At 45.2% G+C, this 22638-nt stretch overlaps 1 protein-coding gene and 1 long non-coding RNA gene across 6 annotated transcripts in view; one reads left to right on the plus strand and one right to left on the minus strand.

The window, feature by feature from the left end:
• The window catches only part of PPP2R5E (protein phosphatase 2 regulatory subunit B'epsilon), an 83215-nt gene extending 80061 nt beyond the window's left edge, over positions 1–3154 (plus strand). For all 5 annotated transcript variants that reach the window (XM_064422914.1, XM_064422915.1, XM_064422913.1 and 2 more), the window contains one exon: positions 946–3154. In XM_064422914.1, coding sequence (XP_064278984.1) covers positions 946–1045 — 100 coding nt within the window. In that variant the 3' untranslated portion in view covers positions 1046–3154. The remainder of the gene's footprint in view (positions 1–945) is intronic.
• Positions 1475–22638, minus strand: part of LOC135302467 (uncharacterized) — a 28131-nt gene continuing 6967 nt past the window's right edge. The window contains exon 2 of the long non-coding RNA XR_010364069.1: positions 1475–5547. This is a non-coding gene — a long non-coding RNA (uncharacterized LOC135302467). The remainder of the gene's footprint in view (positions 5548–22638) is intronic.

Consider the following 22638-nt stretch of genomic DNA (forward strand, 5'->3'; position numbering starts at 1 on the left):
TTTTTATATATTTAAAATCCACTTGGGAAATCAAAATTCCAAACAAATGAGCCAGATGTTGGTATGTTGAGTGAATCAAAGTGTGTAGGAATGTTTCTAATCCCTTGAAATACTTCTCAAGACTTCTGTAATGTGACTGGCAGAGAATCTGTGTATCTGTCATTGTTAGATTTCCATTTCATCTAAACCCAAGGTGATGTCATAGAACTTGAGAGCATTTTGTGCCTTGCAGTCTCAAGGAGATTTATTCACAGTAAGCTGTGGCAGAGACAGGAAATTTAGAAAGCAAACAATGCAGGTAAAGTAAATGTTAGGTTTGCTGTTTAATTTTCTCAAATCAGCCACTAAAGTCTGTTTTTAAAGCAAATGCTACACAGATCTTGCAGGAATTTGGTGTGGAAAAAGAGTAACTCACTGAACAAAAGGCACAAATTGTAGGTTGAACTTGGCCTTGGTTGGTGTCTAAGCTATAGGGAAGCCAGCAGTTAATGTAAGTAAAAACAGTGATTCTAAAAGGATCAGGGAATGCTTTCTGGAAAGTTGCTGTGATTTAAAAGATTATTTATGTCTTAAATAAATAAACATAAAAATAATTACATAACTTAGTCCAAAATGTTAATTTTTTAAATTTTGACAGATCATTCTATAGTAAAAGTCCACTACATTTTTTAATTCCTCATTGCAAATTAGTGTCTGTGAACACTGTCACTCTGCTCAGCTTACATTCTATGGTCTTCTCATACTCTTTAGTTAAATTTATGGACGTAACAAAAAGAAAAAAAAAGAAAATATTTTTTAAAATGTTAAATATATGTTAGGAAAATTGCAGTTGTGTTCAAGAAAATTAGTGCAGCTATTTAATGTCAACTATATATTTTTTAACATAACTATTATTTATCTCCAGTCTTCTCTCCTGCTAACTCTTTCTTTTATTCCATCTGTCAGTGAGAAGAAGAAAGAGAAAGAGCGTGAAGAACTGTGGAAAAAACTGGAGGATTTGGAATTAAAGAGAGGTCTTAGACGTGATGGAATAATTCCAACTTAACAAAAATACAAAACAGCATTATTAACCTGTGGAGTCACACATTTATGTAGTAGAAGATGGAGCAACAGTTTTCTGTATTGTGCAACTTTACAGTAGATTTCACATTTGTTTCATTATTACAACAGCACTGTATATACCTGTCTCTAAGTAAAGGAAAAAAAATAAGGACTTTAATCCAAAGTTTGGACAACAGATGGACTTCTCAGAACTTTGCAAACATAATCATTGTTTTAACCCTTCTTTAAAACCAGTCTTCAAAGATCTGTTGATGAAAATTGCAATGTCAGATTCCATTGTCAGGACCTGTTCCTTATTTATCGTTAGCAGAGAGTATAATACAACTTTCAAATGTGAACAATCTTAAAATTTAGCTTGTCTTTCTGCTAAACTGTTACGTGTATTTATAGTAAAAGAGAAAAAAGACTGTCATTTCCTTATGAGTTTGTGTAACATCCTCCTTCTCTGGATAACTTTACTGTAATTTGACTTTCTTTTCCTTTTGCATATCTTCATAAGTTGAATGTCCATTCAGATCAGGGCCATGAAAAACATCGGTCCTGAATAAAAGTTTTGTTTACTGGTGTGAGCATTTTTTTAGTACCAGGCTGTCTCTGGTGCTTCCTTAATTTGAACATTAGGAATTAAAAAAAAAGTAGGTGATAAACATAGTAGGAAAGGGAGCTTTGGATTCGTGCACCTATTTATTGCAAATCCAAATTAGTGTCCACAATCCATGGAAAAAAAAAAGGGGCAGTGGTAACACCCTGGACTTCAATACCTAACCAGTATTAGTGATGCAGCACTGGACACATGTACCAGAGTTGGTTTAGAAACACCAATTGCTAAATTATTACAGTATGTTCTTATTGGACCATTCTGAAAGAATAAAGACACATGCTGAACAACACAAGCATGAAATTGATCTCCAGTGGTCATGGATCTAATTGGAACTTGAGTTGAGATGGCAGTTTGGACAGTTTGGAGTTGTTGCCTTACTTTTTAATATGTATTTATAAAGTGTTCCAGCAAAAGAGGATGTAGCCTCTAAGAAACATACTCTAGTGTTTTTGTGGTTCTAGTACTATTACACATCACAGTACCAGCCCTATGGTCGTAGCTGGAAAGGATTCTGGATAATACACTTCTGCATTCTCATCTGGATGCTCATTCCTAACTACTGTATTTGTTACCAAAAGTGGTTCTACAAATGCTACTGAAAAAAAAAAATTCTGGAAATCCTAATGTTCTGAGTATTAATAATAAAGTTTAAAATGCTTTTATATCAAAGGTGCATTGTGACCAAATTGTTTAAAACAAAAGAGGAAAAAAAATACAAAAACAAAGAAGAGGGCTGTATTATAAGTATACATTATTGGCTATCTGCTTTGTATTTGAAAGTGGAATCTTACATCTTTGGTAGGTAAAATGCTGATAAGACTTCTGTACAGTATATATTTAGCTAATGCAGTTGCATTATTCTATACCGGAAGGTATGTGTTTCAGGATTTTTCTCCAGGATGCTTTTGAACTGTTATAGACATATGACAACAGTGAATTGATAATCCTAAACCATCAATCCAGCAGTATTTACAGTATAAAAATGAATTGGTGTTCATGAGTCTTTGTGATAGTTGCAAACATGAATTTATGACCTGTTGCCATTGATAGAAATACAGTATAAATACAAGCTTGTATATTTTTCTTCCTACCATTTAAATATACAGTAGACTTTGAAGTTTTCTTGTTTTCAGGCACGGAAAAAAAAGTAAAAAAGAATTCCCTCCTAGACTACTGACTGTTTCAGGATTATCAGGTCACAGTTTGTACTCCTGGGTCTGCACACACAAATGTTGTAAACTCAAGGCTTTGTAAGAACTTGACACTGTTAATTCTGGAAAAAAAAAAAAAGTGGAACTAGTCATATGCAACACCAAACACGACATGATTTAATGGGATTATTATGAGCTTCTTTTAAGAACATTGACTGGGACTCAATGTAAATTAGGCAGTTACTGTCATAGTTGAAACATTTTATTTTAAAGTGCTGAAGCAAAGGTGCAAGCTGAAATACTGAAGATTAAATAAATTTATAACAAATCATGTCCCTTAGCCCATTGATTTTGACAGTCTTTTATTTCTGTTACCAAAAAACCAAACTTGCTAGTGTGATTTCTGTGTGAAATGATCATTTCACAGTACAAGAGGGTGGACTCAAACTCATGCTCAAAGACTATGTTCCATTGTGAAAAACTGAGAAAGAATGGAGGAATAAAACTTGATGTTCTTCACCTGGTGGAGTCAAACACAACAATGTGAAAATTAGAAAAAGCACCTTGTCCTGTACTTAGAGTTTAGGTGAGTGTTGTTTGTTCATAACTATTTTTGGTTTTGCCATGTCATTCTCCTATTGATCATACAGAACTGACCAGAACCTGGTGTGGGTTGCAATATTTCCTGGCCTCTGCCACGGGGACAGCGGGGAGTGTCTGACGTTTATAAATGATTTATCACTTCTGGGAAGGAGTGTTCCTTCGAGGAGAAGGAGATGCTGTGCTGTTGTTATGAAGTCACTTGACTCTAAAGGCTGGGTGATGCACCTGAAGAAGCAGCTGCTGCCAGGACCCCGCGTGTGCCGCAGCCCCAGCGCCGTGTCCGGCCCCGCAGGGCTCCCGCTGCTGCTGGAGCTGGAGCTGCAGCAGCAGGAGGAAGAGGAAGGCAGCCCATGGGCCCAAGTGTGATCAGTGCATCATAAATTACACTTTTGTTTGATTCTTGAGTTCCACAAGCCACCTTTGTTGGTGTCAGTGTTGTTCTCGACTGCTCGTCCGGCAGGCACTGGGGGGTCTGCGTGCCCTGGGCCACATTGGTCTCAGGGGAAGGGTTGAGCACTCACAGGAAGGAGCTGCGAGGGCATTGGGTCATGGGGATGTAACAACTGTACAAGTAAAGTTCCTCTCATGCACTCTGAATTGACCACATGTTGCTTTCTTCATCTTGCACGTCTCCCTTACTGTTTTCCTTTTGTTGCTTTCGAGTGGTTTTGTCTCTTTTCCAGAGGTTGGAATGCTTTAAATAAAGGTATTCTAATGCCATTGGAGCGTTTGCTTGCAGGGTTACAGTAAATTTAATCTTGGTTTTGTTAGCATAAGTAAAAGGGTTTAATTTATTTTTTTATCTGTTCTCATATATGGAAAAATCGAGGGTGTTGGAGCCAAAAATTGCTTGAGTAAGAAATGCAGCAGCTGTACTTGCATTATAGGTGCTTAACTACAGCCTCAGGCTCTCTCACTTGATGGAAAAGAAAATACATTAGGAGCTCTAAAAAGCTCTTTATTGTTTTCTGAGGAGTGGGAAAGATGAGATTATTCTCCCTCCAAGTAAAACTGACATAATTTCCTTTTAGTTGTGTCTTAGAAAACAAAGATGCCCTTTTCTCTTAATTGTGTGACACCACTATCCCAAAGCAATTGCCCTTAAAAAGAAGACAAAGGCGATGATGCTCAAGGTTGAAGAATGTTTTTATTTACTTACAGCTTTTTTAATTTGGCTCCTGTGCTTCCCTTAGCAGCTCTGGAGTGAGCCATTAATTAGTTCTTCCTAGTTGGTATGTGCAGCATTTTATGTAGCCCAGTTTTCCATTTTGAACTCTATGAAACAGCATCTTGAAAGAGGATGGAGCTACTTTCGGATGAAAACTTTTATCCAAGTGTTGCTTCCCATCCACAGAAGCGTGTGCTTTTTATCACGACCTCTGTGAGTAAGTGTTTTTGTTACCTGGATCACGTGCTGTAAATATGTTGTATTCATAACCTCATGGAGCCATGAGGAGTTTTCAAATATAAATAGTACCAATACATTTCTTGTTGTTGTCCTATTTTTGATTGTAGTATAGCGAATGACCTGTCACGCTTTTTGTTTCAAGGTTAGCATTAGATTCATAGATCTTAATATTTTAGCATTTCATTGTTTAAGCAGGAGAGGGCAGCAAAAGTTCATTTTTCCCCATAGGAATGCTCTGGTCCCATTACTGTTTTTAAACTTGGGTGCATTTAACTTTCTGTGGGTAGGGGCGGGGGAAATGAAACTTTTTAAATATCTATTAAAAGGTGCATATGAAAATACTGGTCCAACCAGACTGTGAAAATGTCTTCTACTCTACATCCAAGTAATAATAAAAATATCTTCCACCTCTGGATAAAGTACAAGCAGGTCTTAAACTCTTGGATTCAAATGTCATTCTTTGGAAACAGTTTACTTTCTTAAAAGTGGTATCAAAGAAACTCAAACTCAATGGTGCTCCCAGCTATAAATGTGTTATCTTCCTCTTTTGCACATGCTCAAGAGGCTCTGTACTGTGGGTGCATCTAAATAAAGAAGCAATGAAGTGTTTTCCAGGTGCTTGGCTTTTTTTTCCCACCTCTTCCCATCTAAAGTTCTTGAGCCTTTTCAGCATTGGAGCAATCCGGTGCCCATCTGCAGGTATCAAATGTAAGGAATGTTATCTGGAGGAAAAAAAAAAAAAAAAACCAACCAAAAAAAAACCCCAAAAAATGAAGCAATGAGGTGGTAATTTTAAATTTCAGTCAGAATTACCATAGTAAACACTAAGCTCTCATTAAGTTAATTTTTTTCAGAGGTCCTCTGATGATGGTGAGTATCCTTGTCCCTCACACAACCCCCCTGTGGCTGCAGGAAAGAGGCATTAAAGCCACACAGAGTTCTTTGGGAGCCCTCAGAGCCTTCCACTGTGCAGCTGCTGGAGGAATTTGTTCCTTTGTGGCAGCATTGTAGTGTTTGAGTGCTCTGCTCTGCCGTGCAGTTTGGAGGTGAAGGGAAAGGCTGGAGGTCATCAGGGGAAACCCTCTGGAGAGAGCCATGGATAGAGCCTGGAAAGGGGCACTGAGGTAAAGGGCTTTAGCAGCAGTGTAGGAGAGCTGGTTGCTAAAATAAAATGAAAAAATATTTATTTAACATCTGATTTTTAAATACAGCATTTTAAACTTTATTTGTTCCAATAGTCTAATCCCTAATTCTTTCCAATTTTTTTCCAACTTTAATTTTAATCAGTCGGATCTTGCCTGCCTTTGTTAGAAGAGCTCATTATCACAAATCTCTTTACATACTTGTAAGACAATATTGAGAGCAATTCAGCTTAACAACAACTCCATGTCTCTCTACTTATTGCAAGGCAAGTATTTTCTAAAGAAGAAAAAAAAAAAAAAAAAAAGAACATGTAGTAAGTTGGCCTCCAGGGTAGGATTTGTCTTCTTACTTACAAGTTAGAAATCAACCTTCACAGGATTGGAATTAAAAACTTAAATTAGTTTCCTACTTTCAGTAATGATAATTGCTTTGCTAATTTTTCATCTGGGTCTTTCCTTCTCAGGGATGTTTTGGTTTCTCAGGCAGCAGCAGCATGTCTGGTTTATCTTACATTAAGTTTGGACCTCAGATCACGTGTGCAGTAGTTTTGTAGTTTTGTGTGCAGGTACAGGTTGTTCCCAAGGCTGCATTAATTAGTGCCTCAGAATACTCTGAAGGAATAGCTTGGGAGTTAACTGGACACTGATACAAGGTCTCAAATTATGATCTGTGGTTTTAAAGATGGAGCTGACTGAATCACATATCCTGAATTTGTTACTAAATATCTTGAAAGCAATTGTTCCAACCCACCGTGAGCAGTGAGCACAGGCTTTTCTGGGAGTTTTCATGCCATGAAAATAGGCCATGCAAAAACTTTATCTTGCAATATTTTTATGTTTGTTTGGTTTTGTTTCCCCCATGTCCATCTTGTCTATTCAGTATTATCCCCCCTTCAGTCACTGAAGGTGTGAGAAGCTGGGGGTCACTCGGGAAGGATGGAAAGCTTGAGATGCATTTAAAGAAATGTCTGGTTTTAATTCAGTGGTTCAGTCTTTGATACACACTGAAAGTGTCTGGGAACTTGGCATTATCCCTGCATCTGGGAAGGGCTTCCAAAAAGAGAATGGGAGAAGAATATTCTACACACCACCTGAATCTTGTCAAAACCCTTACTTTGCAAGCTTTTCCCTGTGTACGAAGCCTGTGCACTTCCCTGGCAGAGGAAGCAGTGACCCAGCAGTGAATATTCCTGGAGCCCCAGCCACAGCAGGAGCACGCTGGGGCAGAGTGGCTGTGACAGCCAGGAAGGAAATCCTTGTGTTTGCCCAAGGATTTGTGCAGCCCTCCAGCAGTAAAGGCAGAGGCTGCCTGCAAACCTTTTGTGAACTGAGCAGGCTCAGGTCAGGTGATGTTGTGGTGCAGGGTTCATTTGGTTTCTCCCGTTTCCCCCTAAAGTTATAATGGTTCGGTCCTAGGGTTCCCCCCCCCACCTCCCCTGGCAACCCCTCCTTTTGAGAGTATCAGTTTTTTGTCTCCACCCCTGTTCCCCTGGTTACCCTCTGTCAATCCCTCCCTGAGTTCCTGTCCATCAGCCACTGTCCCCTTCCCTATTTCCAGAAAGTTCTCCCCTCCTCGGTGGGTGACTGGATCGGGAACAAGGGTCCCTCCCTGTCACATTCCCTATTGGCGAGCCGGCATGTTTGTCACGGGTTTGTTCCGTCCCAAGTTCTCTCTCATTGGTTGAAATGTTCTATGTTCCGTCCCTTTATAATCGGCTGTACCCCTGCCTCGTGGTCCCGACTCGGCTGGCGTTCCCTGGAGACATTAAAGCACTGTGGACTTTGCCCTGACTCGGGTCCCTCTTTTCTCCTTCGCCTTCTTGCTGATCACTGCTGCCTCCTGCTGAGGCGCTGCCCGGACGCCCCCGGCGCATCTGGGCAGTGCCCCCCGGCTGTCAGTTGCTGTGCCACAGCTCGGCCGGTGCAGCCTCCTCCCCCGCCCGGGGGAGTAGAGAAAAAACCTCGGACAGCAACTCGGCAGTTTTGGCGCTCCACCGTGGGGCACTGGACAGCCCCGGACCCCGCGGCAGGAGGTTAGTGGCCAGCAGGCAGGTTTTGCCCTTCCTGCATGGTTCATCGGTTGCTCCGTGGACGTCAAGACTACCCTGTCTGTGAGCAGACCTCGTTGTAGAGGCGTGGCTCCGGACCGGGACGGGATCGACAGCTTCTGCACCCCGGAGTCGGTCCCCGGCGAAGTCCCTTCCCTTGGAGTTTTATCCCAGTCGGCGCTGGTCAGAGGGTGAGTACCCCCAGCTCCCCATCTTCGGGTGGTCCCCCTCGCTTAACCCCCCCCGGTTTCGTCTGGTCGGGTCAGTGGTTTCGTCCCAGACCCGGTGGGGTTAGGGCTGGTGGCTGAGGGTTTTTTTCTGTTCTTGTTATATTTATTTTTACTCCAAGGGTGGGTTTTCTGTGTCGGCATGGGTGCTAAACTGTCGACACAGCAGAAAAGAGTTTATCTCCAAGTTATAACTATCCTTGCTGGGAGAAATATTAAGTTAATTAAGAGGGAATTAAAGCAGTTGATAATGTGGTTGTTTACTCAGTTTCCTCAGATTACCCCTGAAATGGTTCATAGGATAGATTTTTGGAATTCAGTTGGAACAAAATTATCTCAATTGGATTCTGAGGGGGAATCAAAGAGTAAAAAATTAGTTTATTGGAGCTTCCAAATTATTACAGCTTTAAAAGAACAAGGGAAACTGAGGAAACAACTATCCCCTGGTTCATGTTCACCCTGTCCCCAAGTCCTAGATCCTTGTTCCACCTCCTCTGTACCTCAGAATAAGGGAATCCTGAGGGAAACAGCTCACACAGGCACAGTGCCGGGTTCTTGCCATCCCCCGGGTTTTCCTCAGGGTCCTCCAACCCCCCACCTCCGAAGTCCTGGCCAGACTTCGGGGGATTCTTCCCCGAACCCTGTTTCCCCCACCCCGAAGTCCCCGGTTGTCAAACCCAAAGCTGAGTTCTTAGTTCCAGAGGGTGACTACTCTCAGACTCTGTCTCAAAATGGCTCCCATGGAGCTCAAGATGGAGGTGGCCACATGGCTTTTCCCTCCAAAACCCTGTCTTCTTCCCACAATCCTTTTCTTTTTCCCTCCAAGCCTGTTGTCCCCTCCCCTCCCCTACAAAACCCTGCCCACCCCTGCTTCGCTCCACCCTTTGTTCCTCCACCCTCTTCCACGCCCTTTCCTCCTCCCCCTCCCCTAGCCCCGCCCCCAAGTTACCACCCACAGGCGGAGCATGTACCAGCTCTCGACTCCGCCCAGGCTCCCAGCCCCGCCCAGGTTCCCACGCAATGCCCCTCCCTCCCCTGTTCTGGTTCCCACGCCCCACCTCCTGGTTCCCACAACCCGGTTCCCGGGGGGGGGGGCAGGGTTGGAGAACCGGAACACAGGGCTTGCACCAGTGATCACTGCAGCCCCTGTCACATACCAGCAGGAGGGACAGGGACCGGTCAAAGCGCAGTGGACCCCATTCCCCCACTCCACCATCAAGGAGCTGTGCAAGGCTCAAAAGGAGTTCTCCCGGGAGAGTGAATATTTCCGGGGACTCCTTCGAGCCTCTTTATTAGAAACTAATGTTGTTCCTGCTGATTTGCGGACACTTTTTTCATGTCTTCTCAACCCCACTGAATTCGGGGTATGGGAAGAGGCATGGAAAAAGGGAATAAGGGACATTCTCCCAGACTTATGGGCAGATACCCAAACAAGCACAATCCGTGGTGGTGAAGCGGTGTGTACCGAGCACCTTATCGGTACCGGAAATTGGGCTGACGGGGCGATCCAAGCAAGGGATATCCCCCGTGCTGTGCTCCGGGAAAGTGCCAAGGTAGCGGAGCGGGCTTTCCTATCATTGAAGACTGCAGTACCATCTCTTACATTTTCTAAAATAATCCAGGGCAGTGAAGAGCCTTTTATAATCTTTGTCGAGCGTCTCCGCAGGGCTATAGAGCAGCAAGTCCACAGCGAGAGCGCTCGACTGAGCGTCCTGCTCGAGATGGCTGCCACCAATGCAAACACCGCCTGCAAGGCAGCCATCCTCAGCCTGCCCTTGGACCCGCCTCCCACCATCCAGGCAATGATAGAGGTTTGCCAGACGAAGGTTCCGGTCATCGTTCGGCAGGACACTGACACCAAGCCATCGACCCGCCGGGTGTCCTTCGCCGAACCAAGGAACTTCTTTGAAGCAATGCCCGCACAGCCACAACGGACTCCTACCCTGCCAAGGCCGCCGCCGCGTGGACAGTGTCACCTCTGTGGCAACACCGAACACTGGATGCCGGACTGCCCACTCCGAACTGAGTTTTATGAGTTCAGGAGGAAGCAGACGGCATCCCAGGAGGGTTTTAAGAAAGATCAAAAAAACTAAGGCAGAAGCGCAGCCCCTCCCTGCGCGATGACAAAAATGGGGCGGGTGACTCAACATCTAAGAAAGGGGATTTGGGGAGGGGATCCCAATTTACCCACCCAACTCTTCAACACAATTTACCAGACTTGACTTCTTGCAAAACACCGATTCTTACGTCTCTAACCACCTCCTCTTTGGTTTCGCCCTACAGGTTGCAGTTAGTCGAGTCAGTTAAGATCATGGACTCCCAGTGCCATCTTGCGATGGTCGCACCTCAGGCACCAGGTACCTGGAACCGGATCAAGAGTGAGTGCGTTGTCATTGGCGACACTAAGTGCACACCACCGGAAATCACCATCATTCCGGGTTTATTACCACATGCCATTGATTCATTTGCAGTGGGATTTTTTTGCATACGCCCACCGGTTACATTGCAAAAAGGTCAAATTATAGCCCAGGCCATCCCTGTAGAGTTATTTGAATCAGTAGAAAACACAATACCACCTTCAACACATGCTACAACACCAACATTGCGCGTAAACTGGACTCATGCAATTGGAAAGGGGAAACCCCGACTAACGTGTAGTGTGAGCAGGGATGGTCAATTGACCAGAATCAGTGGCATGCTCGACACAGGGGCGGATGTGACGATCATTCCTAGTGAGGAATGGCCGCCACATTGGGAGTTGCAACGCGCGGCTGAACGCGTTCAAGGTGTAGGGGGCATACAATTGGCTAAGCAGTCTAAGAGCGTGGTACAAATTACGGGGCCAAATGGGCAATTGGCTTCTATTCGCCCATTTGTAATGGACTATACGGAACCCCTGTGGGGGAGAGATGTTTTAGCCCAATGGGGAGCCACAATTGACCTGCCAACGGCTCCTCAGGTTTTTCAGTAGCGGCCACTGAAGAGCGCCCTACCCAAAAATTAACCTGGAAATCAAATTCTCCGATATGGGTAGAGCAGTGGCCGCTCAACAAACAAAAGTTAAAGGCGCTCACGGAGCTCGTACAGGAGCAGCTGGACAAAGGCAACATCGTGGAGTCCAATTCACCATGGAACTCCCCTGTCTTTGTTATTAAAAAACCAAACAAGGACAAATGGCGGCTCCTGCACGACCTTCGCCAAATTAATAATGTTATTGAAGATATGGGCGCTCTCCAACCAGGGATGCCGTCCCCAACCATGCTCCCTCAAAATTGGAAGTTGGCTGTATTGGATATAAAGGACTGTTTCTTTCAAATTCCTCTACACCCTGACGATGCCCCACGCTTTGCCTTCTCGGTTCCCACCATCAACCGAGAAGCCCCAAGGAAGAGGTATCATTGGAAAGTCCTACCACAAGGAATGAAGGCAAGTCCTGTGATCTGCCAGTGGTACGTCTCTTCCTTGCTGTCCCCTGTTCGAGAGGCAGCAAAAGATGCCATCATCCTACATTACATGGATGACATCCTGGTGTGTGCACCTGATGACAGCACACTTACCCACTCGCTTTTCCTGACAATCAATGCATTGACTTCTGCAGGGTTCGAGCTCCAGGAAGAAAAAATTCAAAGGATGCCACCCTGGAAGTATCTTGGCCTGGAGATCACCAAGCGGACCATTGTTCCGCAGAAATTGGCCTTTAACACCAAAATTGAAACCTTGGCTGATGTTCACCAGCTGTGTGGGTCTTTGAATTGGGTAAGACCTTGGCTGGGTATTCCTACGGAAGACCTAGCCCCCCTTTTCAATCTTTTGAAAGGGGGAGAGGAGCTTAGTTCTCCCAGGACCCTTACCCAGGAGGCCGCCACAGCCTTGGAAAAGGTGCAAAACATCTTATCGCAGAGACAGGCACATCGGTACAACCCAGACTTGCCGTTCAATTTTATCATACTGGGAAGGCTGCCACACCCGCATGGGTTGATTTTTCAGTGGGAGTCATCCACCAAAACATCTAAGGACCAGGGTTCGAGGGACCCTCTCTTGATTATAGAGTGGGTTTTCCTCAGCCATCATAGGTCCAAGAGGATGACGAGGCCACAAGAGTTGGTAGCTGAGTTGATCCGGAAGGCTCGCCTCCGGATCCGGGAGTTGGCCGGTGTTGACTTTTCATGCATTCATGTTCCAATTAATTTGAACTCGGGCCAATTAACCAAGGCCATGCTGGAACATCTACTCCTGGAAAACGAAGCTCTCCAATTTGCTCTGGACTCGTTCACTGGGCAAATTTCGATTCACAAACCGGCCCACAAATTGTTTAATTCAGGGATGAATTTCAAACTGTCGTTAAAGACAGTTCAGAGTCGGAAGCCTTTGAAAGCTCTGACAATTTTCACAGACGCGTCCGGAGCATCCCACAAGTCTGTGGTGACTTGGCGGGATCCTCAAACTCGGCGGTGGAAGACAGACATTGAAAAGGTTGAGGGTTCACCTCAAATTGCCGAGTTGGCCGCAGTGGTCAGAGTCTTTGAAAGGTTCTCTCAGCCTTTTAATCTAGTAACCGACTCTGCATATGTCGCTGGTGTCGTTTCCAGAGCGGAGAGTGCAATTCTTCAGGAGGTTTCCAACATGGACCTGTTCAGTTTGCTCTCGAGACTGATAGATCTGGTCTCCCACCGAGAGCAACCCTTCTATGTTATGCATGTGAGGTCACACACCGACTTACCGGGGTTCATCGCGGAGGGCAACCGGCGTGCCGATGCCCTAGCCGCCCCAGTTGAGATGGCCCCACTCCCAGACGCCTTTCAACAGGCGAAACTCAGCCACCAACGATTCCATCAAAATGCTCCTGGCCTGGTCCGTCAATTCCACCTGACGAGGGACCAGGCGAGAGCAATTGTGGCCACATGCCCACAGTGCCAGGCGTTCCAACTGCCCGTAGTGGCTACCGGCGCCAACCCACGGGGACTCAAAAGTTGCGAGATCTGGCAGACGGATGTCACACACATCCCAGAATTCGGCAAGTTCCAGTGCGTACATGTCTCCGTGGACACCTTTTCTGGGGCCGTCTACGCCTCTGCCCACACAGGAGAGAAGACGACAGATGTTAAAAAGCATCTGTTACATGCCTTCTCTGTGCTGGGCATCCCCAAGGAGATAAAAACTGATAACGGGCCAGGATATAAATCCAGGGAATTCCGGAGCTTCCTCCAGGAGTGGGGGGTAAGCCACAAAACCGGCATCCCTTACTCTCCCACAGGACAAGCGGTGGTTGAGCGGGCCCACCAGAGCATCAAGCGTACATTAGAACATCAAAAAGGTGCTATGAAGGTGGAGTCCCCTCAGATCCGGCTGGCCAGGGCCTTATTCGCCATCAACTTCCTTAACTGTAGTTTTGACTGCCTGAACCCGCCCATCGCAAGACACTTTAATACCTATAAAGACATACACCTGAGGGCGAAACCCCCTGTGCTGGTGAAAGACCCTGAAACCTGGAAGGTGGAGGGCCCCTTTGACCTGGTTACGTGGGGTCGTGGATACGCCTGCGTGTCCACCCCCACAGGGTTGAGGTGGGTCCCTTCCAAGTGGGTGAAGCCCTACCTTCCAGGAAGAGCCCGTAACATCGGTTCTGCAGCACAGGTGGAGGAGGCAGCTTGGAGACGACGAAGAAAAGAAGTCTGTAGGTCCGGTACCCCCCAGGCTGAACCGCCACCAGCTGAACCCTCTGTATTAACCTATTTCCTTCGTTTGTTTCAGTTAGACCCTTCTTCATCATGATTTCGCTCCTGTTGATGATCCACCCAGCCGACCCCTGGATTGTTCCCCAACCAAAGGCGAATGTCTGGCGAACCTTGGCTCAAGCGATGGGGCAAGACCACCTTTGCCTATCAACAGCTTCTGCAGCAGACCCCCTCTCGACTTGTCTTGTGGGAATTCCATTTGGGTTGGATGATTTTCCCCCTCCCTTACTCCCCCACCTAAAGCACCTGTTTCCGGAGTTCGACCCTGTTGGTTCCATCAATCCCAGTTACTGGTGGGAAAAAATAATGAAACTTCTTAATTATACCACTGATGAGCCCACGGAATTCGAGCTGCTCGGCTCCGCACGCGCCTCCCTCTGCCTCCATTTCCTCCCTCACCAAGGTGCGATCCCAGACCGGGTGGTACACTTTAAGAATGAGAGGTATCAAACAAAGAACTGGTGCAATTTCACCACCACCGTTTATGTTCCCAATACCTTTTATTTGAAACCCGCACTCCTCCCTAAAGGCGCGTTCCTAATTTGTGGTAACCGAGCGTGGGCTGGAATTCCCCCTCGCCTGTCCGGAGGGCCCTGCACTTTTGGGCGGTTGACGCTGCTTACCCCCAACTATACTGAAATTCTCAATTGGAAAAGGAAAAATGTCACACAGGATTTGGCCAGAGTTAAGAGAGACACCCACAAAATTGACCCAGAATGTGACACCGAAATTGTTCATTGGTCTAGACCCAGAAATATTGCGGTTTCGGTATTTTTGCCGTGGGTGGCCGCAGCTAAAGCACTAGGGGAATTGGGCAACCTCGAGTGCTGGGTGGCGAAGCAAGCGAATTTGACCTCAACTGCCCTAGCAGACCTCCTAGCTGACGAGGAAACAACGAGGAAAGCGACCCTCCAAAATAGGGCGGCAATCGATTTCCTTTTGTTACTCCACAACCATCACTGTGAGGAGTTCGAGGGGCTCTGCTGCATGAACCTGTCGTCACGAGCCGAGGACGCCAGACACACCATCCGCCAGATGTCCGAGGACGTCAACAACATCCGACAACAGACCTCGGACTGGTTGGGGGACTGGCTATCCAAAATGGGGGTGACAGGCTGGGTGGGCTCCATCATTCGTACCATTTTAGTTATTATCTTCGTTTTGCTCTGTTTAATTTTTGGTTTCTGCATAATCTATAAGTTACTGACCAGAATTTTGTTTGCCTCAACCCCCCAAATCAACCATGTTGAGGCTCCTGCTGACCCTGCTCCCATCCCTGAAGAACCTTCCTGTGAAAAGACGCATTGGGAGCAAGCCCCTCAATCCTCCCTATGGTTTTCAGTTACTACACCAGTTTAAGGACAATTTCAGTTTTATTTTTATTTTAAACAAAGAAGAGGGAGATGTTGTGGTGCAGGGTTCATTTGGTTTCTCCCGTTTCCCCCTAAAGTTATAATGGTTCGGTCCTAGGGTTCCCCCCCCCACCTCCCCTGGCAACCCCTCCTTTTGAGAGTATCAGTTTTTTGTCTCCACCCCTGTTCCCCTGGTTACCCTCTGTCAATCCCTCCCTGAGTTCCTGTCCATCAGCCACTGTCCCCTTCCCTATTTCCAGAAAGTTCTCCCCTCCTCGGTGGGTGACTGGATCGGGAACAAGGGTCCCTCCCTGTCACATTCCCTATTGGCGAGCCGGCATGTTTGTCACGGGTTTGTTCCGTCCCAAGTTCTCTCTCATTGGTTGAAATGTTCTATGTTCCGTCCCTTTATAATCGGCTGTACCCCTGCCTCGTGGTCCCGACTCGGCTGGCGTTCCCTGGAGACATTAAAGCACTGTGGACTTTGCCCTGACTCGGGTCCCTCTTTTCTCCTTCGCCTTCTTGCTGATCACTGCTGCCTCCTGCTGAGGCGCTGCCCGGACGCCCCCGGCGCATCTGGGCAGTGCCCCCCGGCTGTCAGTTGCTGTGCCACAGCTCGGCCGGTGCAGCCTCCTCCCCCGCCCGGGGGAGTAGAGAAAAAACCTCGGACAGCAACTCGGCAAGGTTTGAATCTTTTTGAACCTTCAGCACATGTGGCTGAGCTGTGTGAGCCAACTGGACAAGTGATCCAGCTCAGTTTTAGGCTTTTATATTAATTCTGCAAAGTGTGCTGAGTGGGGTTACAGCTTATGCTCATCCCAGCAACTCCCCAGCCTTTTCAGATATTTAGCAATGTAAATGATGTGCATGAGTGGAAAGTCACTGTATATTTATTTATCTGTCTCCAACCAACATGGGCATCTGCATTACATAAACTTCCATTTCAGGCATCTTGGACACACCAAGCTCAAGTCTGCAGGTGCCAGATCTTGGAGTAAACTACAACTTGGCAAAGGGCACTCTTGATTTCTGGAGGAAGGAAATGTGGAATTCAGACAGTGGTAATTACTTTGTTAGCCCACAGACTATTTCACAAGCACAAGGGGATATTATTGGTATTTGCTCTCCATGACACTCATCAGACAATAATTGTCATGGTTAGTGATTATGCACATTTCAAACATCAGTTCTGGCCAGACAAAAATGACTCAGGAATACAAAGAAAAGAATATTTCCCACTGCAGTGGTGCCCCCAGCCCCTCTTTCTCCTGTCCTGCACTAGGTTCTGCAAACACAAGTGTAAGGACTTGTGTTGGACTGAACTGAAGCAAAATGTGCTGTTCTAGTTGAGAATGTCGTACGGGGAACATAACTACAGACCAGGGGGCACTTCAGCCTTTTCCAAACAAATGCCTTTCCAAGTGGTCAGCTGAGGAAATGGGACTTTTTTAGAGGTCCTTCCACCAGATCAGGTTCTTCCAAACCCCATCCAATCTGGCTTGAACAATCCAGGGGTGGGGCAGCCACGACTTCTCTGGGCAGCCTGAGGCTTCGCCATCCTCACAATAAAGAATTTTTTCTAATATCCTGTCTAACCCTGCCCTCCATCAGTTTGAAGCCATTCCCCTTTGTTCTCTCACTACACACCGTTGTAAAAAGTCCTCTGATCAATGTCTGCAAAGATTCCAAGCTCACAAGCTGCACAAACCTTCTGGATTCTTCTGCTAATACAGTTTAGACAGGCCAAGCATGTGCAAGAGTTTGTGCTTGCTTGTTTTTTGTCTGAATTTGGGAGAGCAGAAGTGGCCGCTTGTCCCATGCAATTTTAGTCCCTGAATTTCCAACTTTTTCAGCTTCTTTTTTTTTTCCCCTGAACTTTTCATCTGGTTTTCTTGCACTGGGTGTGAGTTAGTGACTTTCTCTGCAGTTCAAACACACTTTAGTAACAAAGATCCTCCTGGTTTGCATCAAGTACTTCAGACTGGACCAAACCTGGCATTCAGGTGCAAAAGAGCATTCTTCCAGCAGGAATCAGGTGTGCCCACAATGTACCCTTTACCCTATGATTTCAGTTGCTTGGAAAAGAGATTAACTAAACTGTAAAAGCACACACACACACAATTGTTCCTATTGCTTTCCAATAATAATTTCTATAATTTATGTTTCTGTTAAATCCACAATCAAAGTGCTTCTTGCTTCCTATTCTAATTTACCAATCCCCTCTAAAATAATTGACAATGATATGTATGCTGTATATAATTTCATGGGACAATATCCAATCTATTACTAGGATTTGAAATCTAATAATGTAAATTTATATGCTTGAATTAATTGTCTAGGAAAACAGAATCTACAAATAAGCCATTTAATGTCATAGTGGTTTTTTGGTGTTTTTTTTGTGTGTCAGTTAGTCACTGATGTAGAATATTCTGTTTTGATTGCATCATGAGTGCAGCAGAGAGTGTGGGCATGGAATCCAGATCTTGCAGCAATAAATAAAACTTTATTTCTAATGCTTAAGTTGTTGCTTCAACATAAGCCTGATTTTATGGGATTGCTGTTGGGGCAACCTTCTTCCATTGTGGCAGGGTAGTTCAAGGCAGAAGTGGGTTCAGTTTTATATCCCAGTGCTTTATTGACCAGAAACAGAAAAATCAGATGAAAAGAAAGCATTTCCACCACAATATTCTTTTTTCAGTAGCCAGGGTGGGCAGAATACAGGTAAGGCTTAGCAGCAGTGATTTCAAGCTTGCTATGGAAATGCTGGTAGTTAAACTTCTGTGACCTTACTTCCACACTGGCTTGTCTCCTTCTGTGCTGCCTGACTTGGCAGCAGATGAATTCCCTAAAACACATCTTTAAAATGTATTTTCCTTTACTGTAACCCTGAATTGTTTTCCATGTGTTCACATTCTCTCATCCCCATCCATTATCCCCATCAGGCCGTTCATGCTAATACATTTTCCAAGTGGAGTCTCCCCTTCTGGAAGTGTCTCTCTCCAGAGCTGGGGCTGTCATCTCTTTGTCCTCAGAAGGAGGACTGAGAAGGTGAGGGGAGGAGGAGGAGGAGGAGAAGGTTTCTGAAATCCCTGTGCCAGTGGGGTGGGAGCGTGAGTGATGCAGGGAGGACATCCCTGCTCCCTTCCCTGAGGGGAGAGGGCTGTGGGGTAACCCTCACCCACTCTCCATTGGATCCCCAGCCCTTAGGTTTTCCATCCCACCAGACACTTCCCTGAGTTCTTCCCTTCCCAAAGAATCAGATGCCTGGAGGGGAGGATATGCAGAAAAAAAGTTTGTGTTAGTCTGGAATAGAGTTTGTCCCTCTGCAGAAGGGGATTTTGTTTAAATCTCAAAGATAAATCAGTTGTTTTCTATCCAAGGCTAAGGTTTGGGGTCTTTTTAAAGAATATTGTATTCTTTTTACCATGACTACACTAATATGAGCTTGAATTATGGAGACCTTGCCTCTTCCAAGTACAGAAACACGACGAGACAGATTAAGTACAGCTCTTCTGTAAACTACAGGACTTAATTCTCTTCCTGCCAGAGCCAATGATGGAAGCCCCGTTGCTGTCACCAAAAGTAAAATAAAGATCTGTGAGGAGATTGGACAAATCTGCTGTGTCTATGTGGGAAAGTGGTCAGCACTAACAGGGGTGACCTGGACTCATTTCCTCTTCCTGCAGTAAATGGATCCTCTTCACATCATGCACTATTGTGTGTACATTGTCTGCGTGACCTCTAGAAAGCTTTTATGGATATGAGCTTAGAGGGAATGTGTGATCCCAGTTTGCTTCCTGCCTGTTTTACAGTGACACCCATCAGCTCCAGAAAAAAAACTGAATTAATCTCTGCTGCATAATTTGTGAGCTGTACCTGAGCATTCAGGTAAACCCTCCAGCACATGCAATGAACCCAGCCCTGGGATGTTAAATGAGGCAGTTTTTCTGAGGCTGTCTAGACACAATGTCTGCCTACAAAAGAATTTGGTTATGAACAGGGCAGCATTGTTCAAAAGATGTTATTCTGCTACTGGGGAAATGGAAAAGACTTTTTTTTCTCTCTCTCAGGAGCAGGGAACTGCCCTTTCCTGGTGCAGTTGTCATTTCATGACTGGTGTTACTAAAAATTTTCTCCTCTGAGACTCTCCATTATTACTAATTACGTAAAACATGCTGTCTTGCAAAAAAACCCTGCTAACCTATTCTTTGACAGGAGAAAATAAATGGAAAGTAAGAGTATAATTTCACCTGCTTTCTTTGGAGAAATGCATCCAGGAGAGGTATTTTGTATGGACTGCAGTAAATGTCACTGTAATGCTGAGAAGAAAGGTGTGCACCCTCTGTTTTGGCACCCTGTAATGGAAGTGGACCAGCACTTTGTAGACTGTGGAAAAAGAGACCTTGCACAGAATGTGCTGCTCTGCCCCAGGCCTGACAGGAGAAGGAAAAACATGGGCTTGGAATAAAGTTTAAAACTGGAGGTGCTACAGTGAGGTGAAAAGACCAGCAAAAATCTGTTCAAACACTTATCTGCCTTGAAAGATGATCAGATGTTTAAAGAATTAAGGAGACAAGGCATTTTTGAAGATGTCACAGGATAGGGTTGTCTCAGGCATGTCAGTGAAAAGCTCAGTCTGGATCTCTTGACTGCCTGGGGGTGCTGGTCAGCAGTGGCTGAACATGAGCCAGGTGTGCCCAGGTGGCCAAAAAGGCCAGTGGAGCCTGGCCAGTGTCAGCAGCAGCGTGGCCAGCAGGAGCAGGGCAGGGATTGTCCCCTGTGCTGGGCACTGGGGAGGCTGCACCTCAAATCCTGGGCTCACTTTTGGGCCCCTCACTACAAGAAGGACATTGAGGGTTGGAACAGGTCCGGAGAAGGACAGCAGAGCTGGAGAAGGGTCTGGAGCACACGTCCTGTGAGGAGCAGCCTGGAGAAAAGGAGGCTCAGGGAGGCTTCCTATTCTCTACAACTCCCTGAAGAGAAGCTGTAGCCAGCTGGGGGTGGGTCTGTTTTCCCAAGTAACAAGGAACAGGAAAAGAGAAACCACCTCAAATTGTGTCAGACGACATTTAGACTGGGCATTAGGAAAAATTTATTCACCCAAAGGGTGGTCAAACACTGGCAGAGGCTGCTTGGGGAAATGAAATCACCATTCCTGGAGGTGTTTAAAATATTTGCAGATGTGTTAGTTGGGGACATGGTTTAGTGGTGGCCTTGGCAGTGCTGGATGAACAATTTGATTCAGTGATCTTAAAAGCATTTTCCATCCTTAACGATTCTGTGGTTTTACCTGTCCTTGTATGTGACTATTTTAGGCTGACCTCTGTGGGGGGTTTAGAGAGGTTGTTGTCCTTCTCTTCAGGTGCTGAGGAGAGGGCAACAGAAGGAGTGGGGAGCTGTATTCAGTGCCTCCAGTAATTTCCTATTTGCATGTGCCAAACAGAGAGATTCTGAATAACACCATGTCAGGGATGAAATGCCCTGAGCCTTTTAAAAAAATGTATGAAAATTCAGTGTCCAATGTCTATGTTGATAAAAACCCCTTGACAATGATGTCAAGAAGACCACACTTAAAGCAGGGATCTACCCTTGGACCATGGTTTGAAGTTCCCACTTTCCTGTGACATGGAGAATCCTTTTATTCCAGAGTTCCTCTTGGGTCAGGCAAAATCTGTGTTGCTCATCCTGCAGCCACTGTCTGTTTCTTATATAGTAATTAGAAGGTTTGGAAAACCTTTGCCTGTACATGGTCCTCTGCATGCACTCAAACAACTTAAATGGGAGAAAAGAGTACATTAGATAATTTTAATCTGTCAACACTCTGGCTCCTTGGATTAAAAAAAATAAGGCAATTTCTCAGTTGAAAAAGGCTGTGCAACTGTGATGTCCAGAAGCTGCCACTGGTACCAGTCTCTTTAGAGACACATTATACTTCCACCAGGGCTCTCCATGCTGTGCAGGGAATGCCACCCAAAACAGGAAGATCAGTAAATGTTGGGCTGTGGCTCTGGAGTTTGTTCTGTGTCTTCTCGGCCTTCTGTGGCCAACCTCTGTGAGGAGGGTTTTCTAAAGGAAGTCCAGACCAGCAGTTTTCCCCTTGCAGTGTCAGTGGAGATTTGGCCATTGTTAACCTTGGTAAATTTAACCTACAGTGCTTGTTGCTCTTGGGTGATGCTTTATAAAGTGTTCAGAAACTGGAGCCTGCAGGACACCTGATCCTTGATGCTAATTAAAGAGGCAAAACTTAAATTTAATTTTCTAGCCTTATGTTTCAAGTCAAACCCAGCATTTTATTATAATTCCAGCTTAATCTGTGAGTAATTTGTAATGCATTTTCCTTACAAAGCAACATCTGTATGTTGTATTCTTTACATGTCCAAGAAGTTCAGAGTCTTTTAGTACTTTGAGTCGAGTGGGAATCCCTGGGGTACAGTTTGGCACACACCTCTGCAAACATACATTTTAGTCATTTACTGCTGGGTTAAAACCTAAATGGATGATCAAGGATTTAAGCAGCTGGATTTCAACATCTATTTGCCACATGCCAGCTGCAAGCAAAGCAAGAAATTATTATACTTAGCCATGATTTACATATTTGACCTTTGAACTTCAGAGGATATAGCTGACATTGTCAGAGTCAAACACTGTATGAAGCTCTGTGAAACATGAACCTTGTCTTGTTAGACTGTCTGATCTTTATAAATTAATGTCTGGTTTGAAAGTGTCTTTAAATGACAAAAGTGTTTTGTTTTTATCAGGATTTATCTGTCTGATCTAATTAAAGTAGACATAGCTTACAAAGACTGCAGGATAAAAAGCATGCTTGAAGAAAGGCAGAGGTGTGTAGCACTAGCACCATAAAATTGATTTTGTGGTACTTTTTTCAGTTAATGTCTATTGATTAATCCATATAGAGGAGAGTGCAGGCTCTGACCTGAACTTTCAGCTCAGGTGAAATGATTACTACTGTGATATCAGAATTTGTAAATAAGCTGTAAACTATAATGACTGATGTTAATTAGGAAGAAATTCTTCCCTAAGAGGGTGGTGAGACAGTCACAGTGTGATGTGCCTGTGGCAGTGATGCTCAGAGTGAAAGATGGATCTTTCTTATCTCTCACTCTTCTTATCTTCCTCCCCTGGTAATTCTTCAGTTGCTGATAAGTTGGTGACTCAAGACAGACAACAGAAACCTGGGCAGCCTCTGGTACCTCAGCTGTCTCTGTAGGGTGGTGGGGTTTGCTTCTGCCCTGCTGGAACATATTTTTCTTCCTGGCCTCTGTGAGCCCTGGTGGTCCCATGACATGGG

Source organism: Passer domesticus, chromosome 6 (genome assembly GCF_036417665.1).
Source record: "Passer domesticus isolate bPasDom1 chromosome 6, bPasDom1.hap1, whole genome shotgun sequence".
In the NCBI taxonomy this organism is placed as follows: domain Eukaryota; kingdom Metazoa; phylum Chordata; class Aves; order Passeriformes; family Passeridae; genus Passer; species Passer domesticus.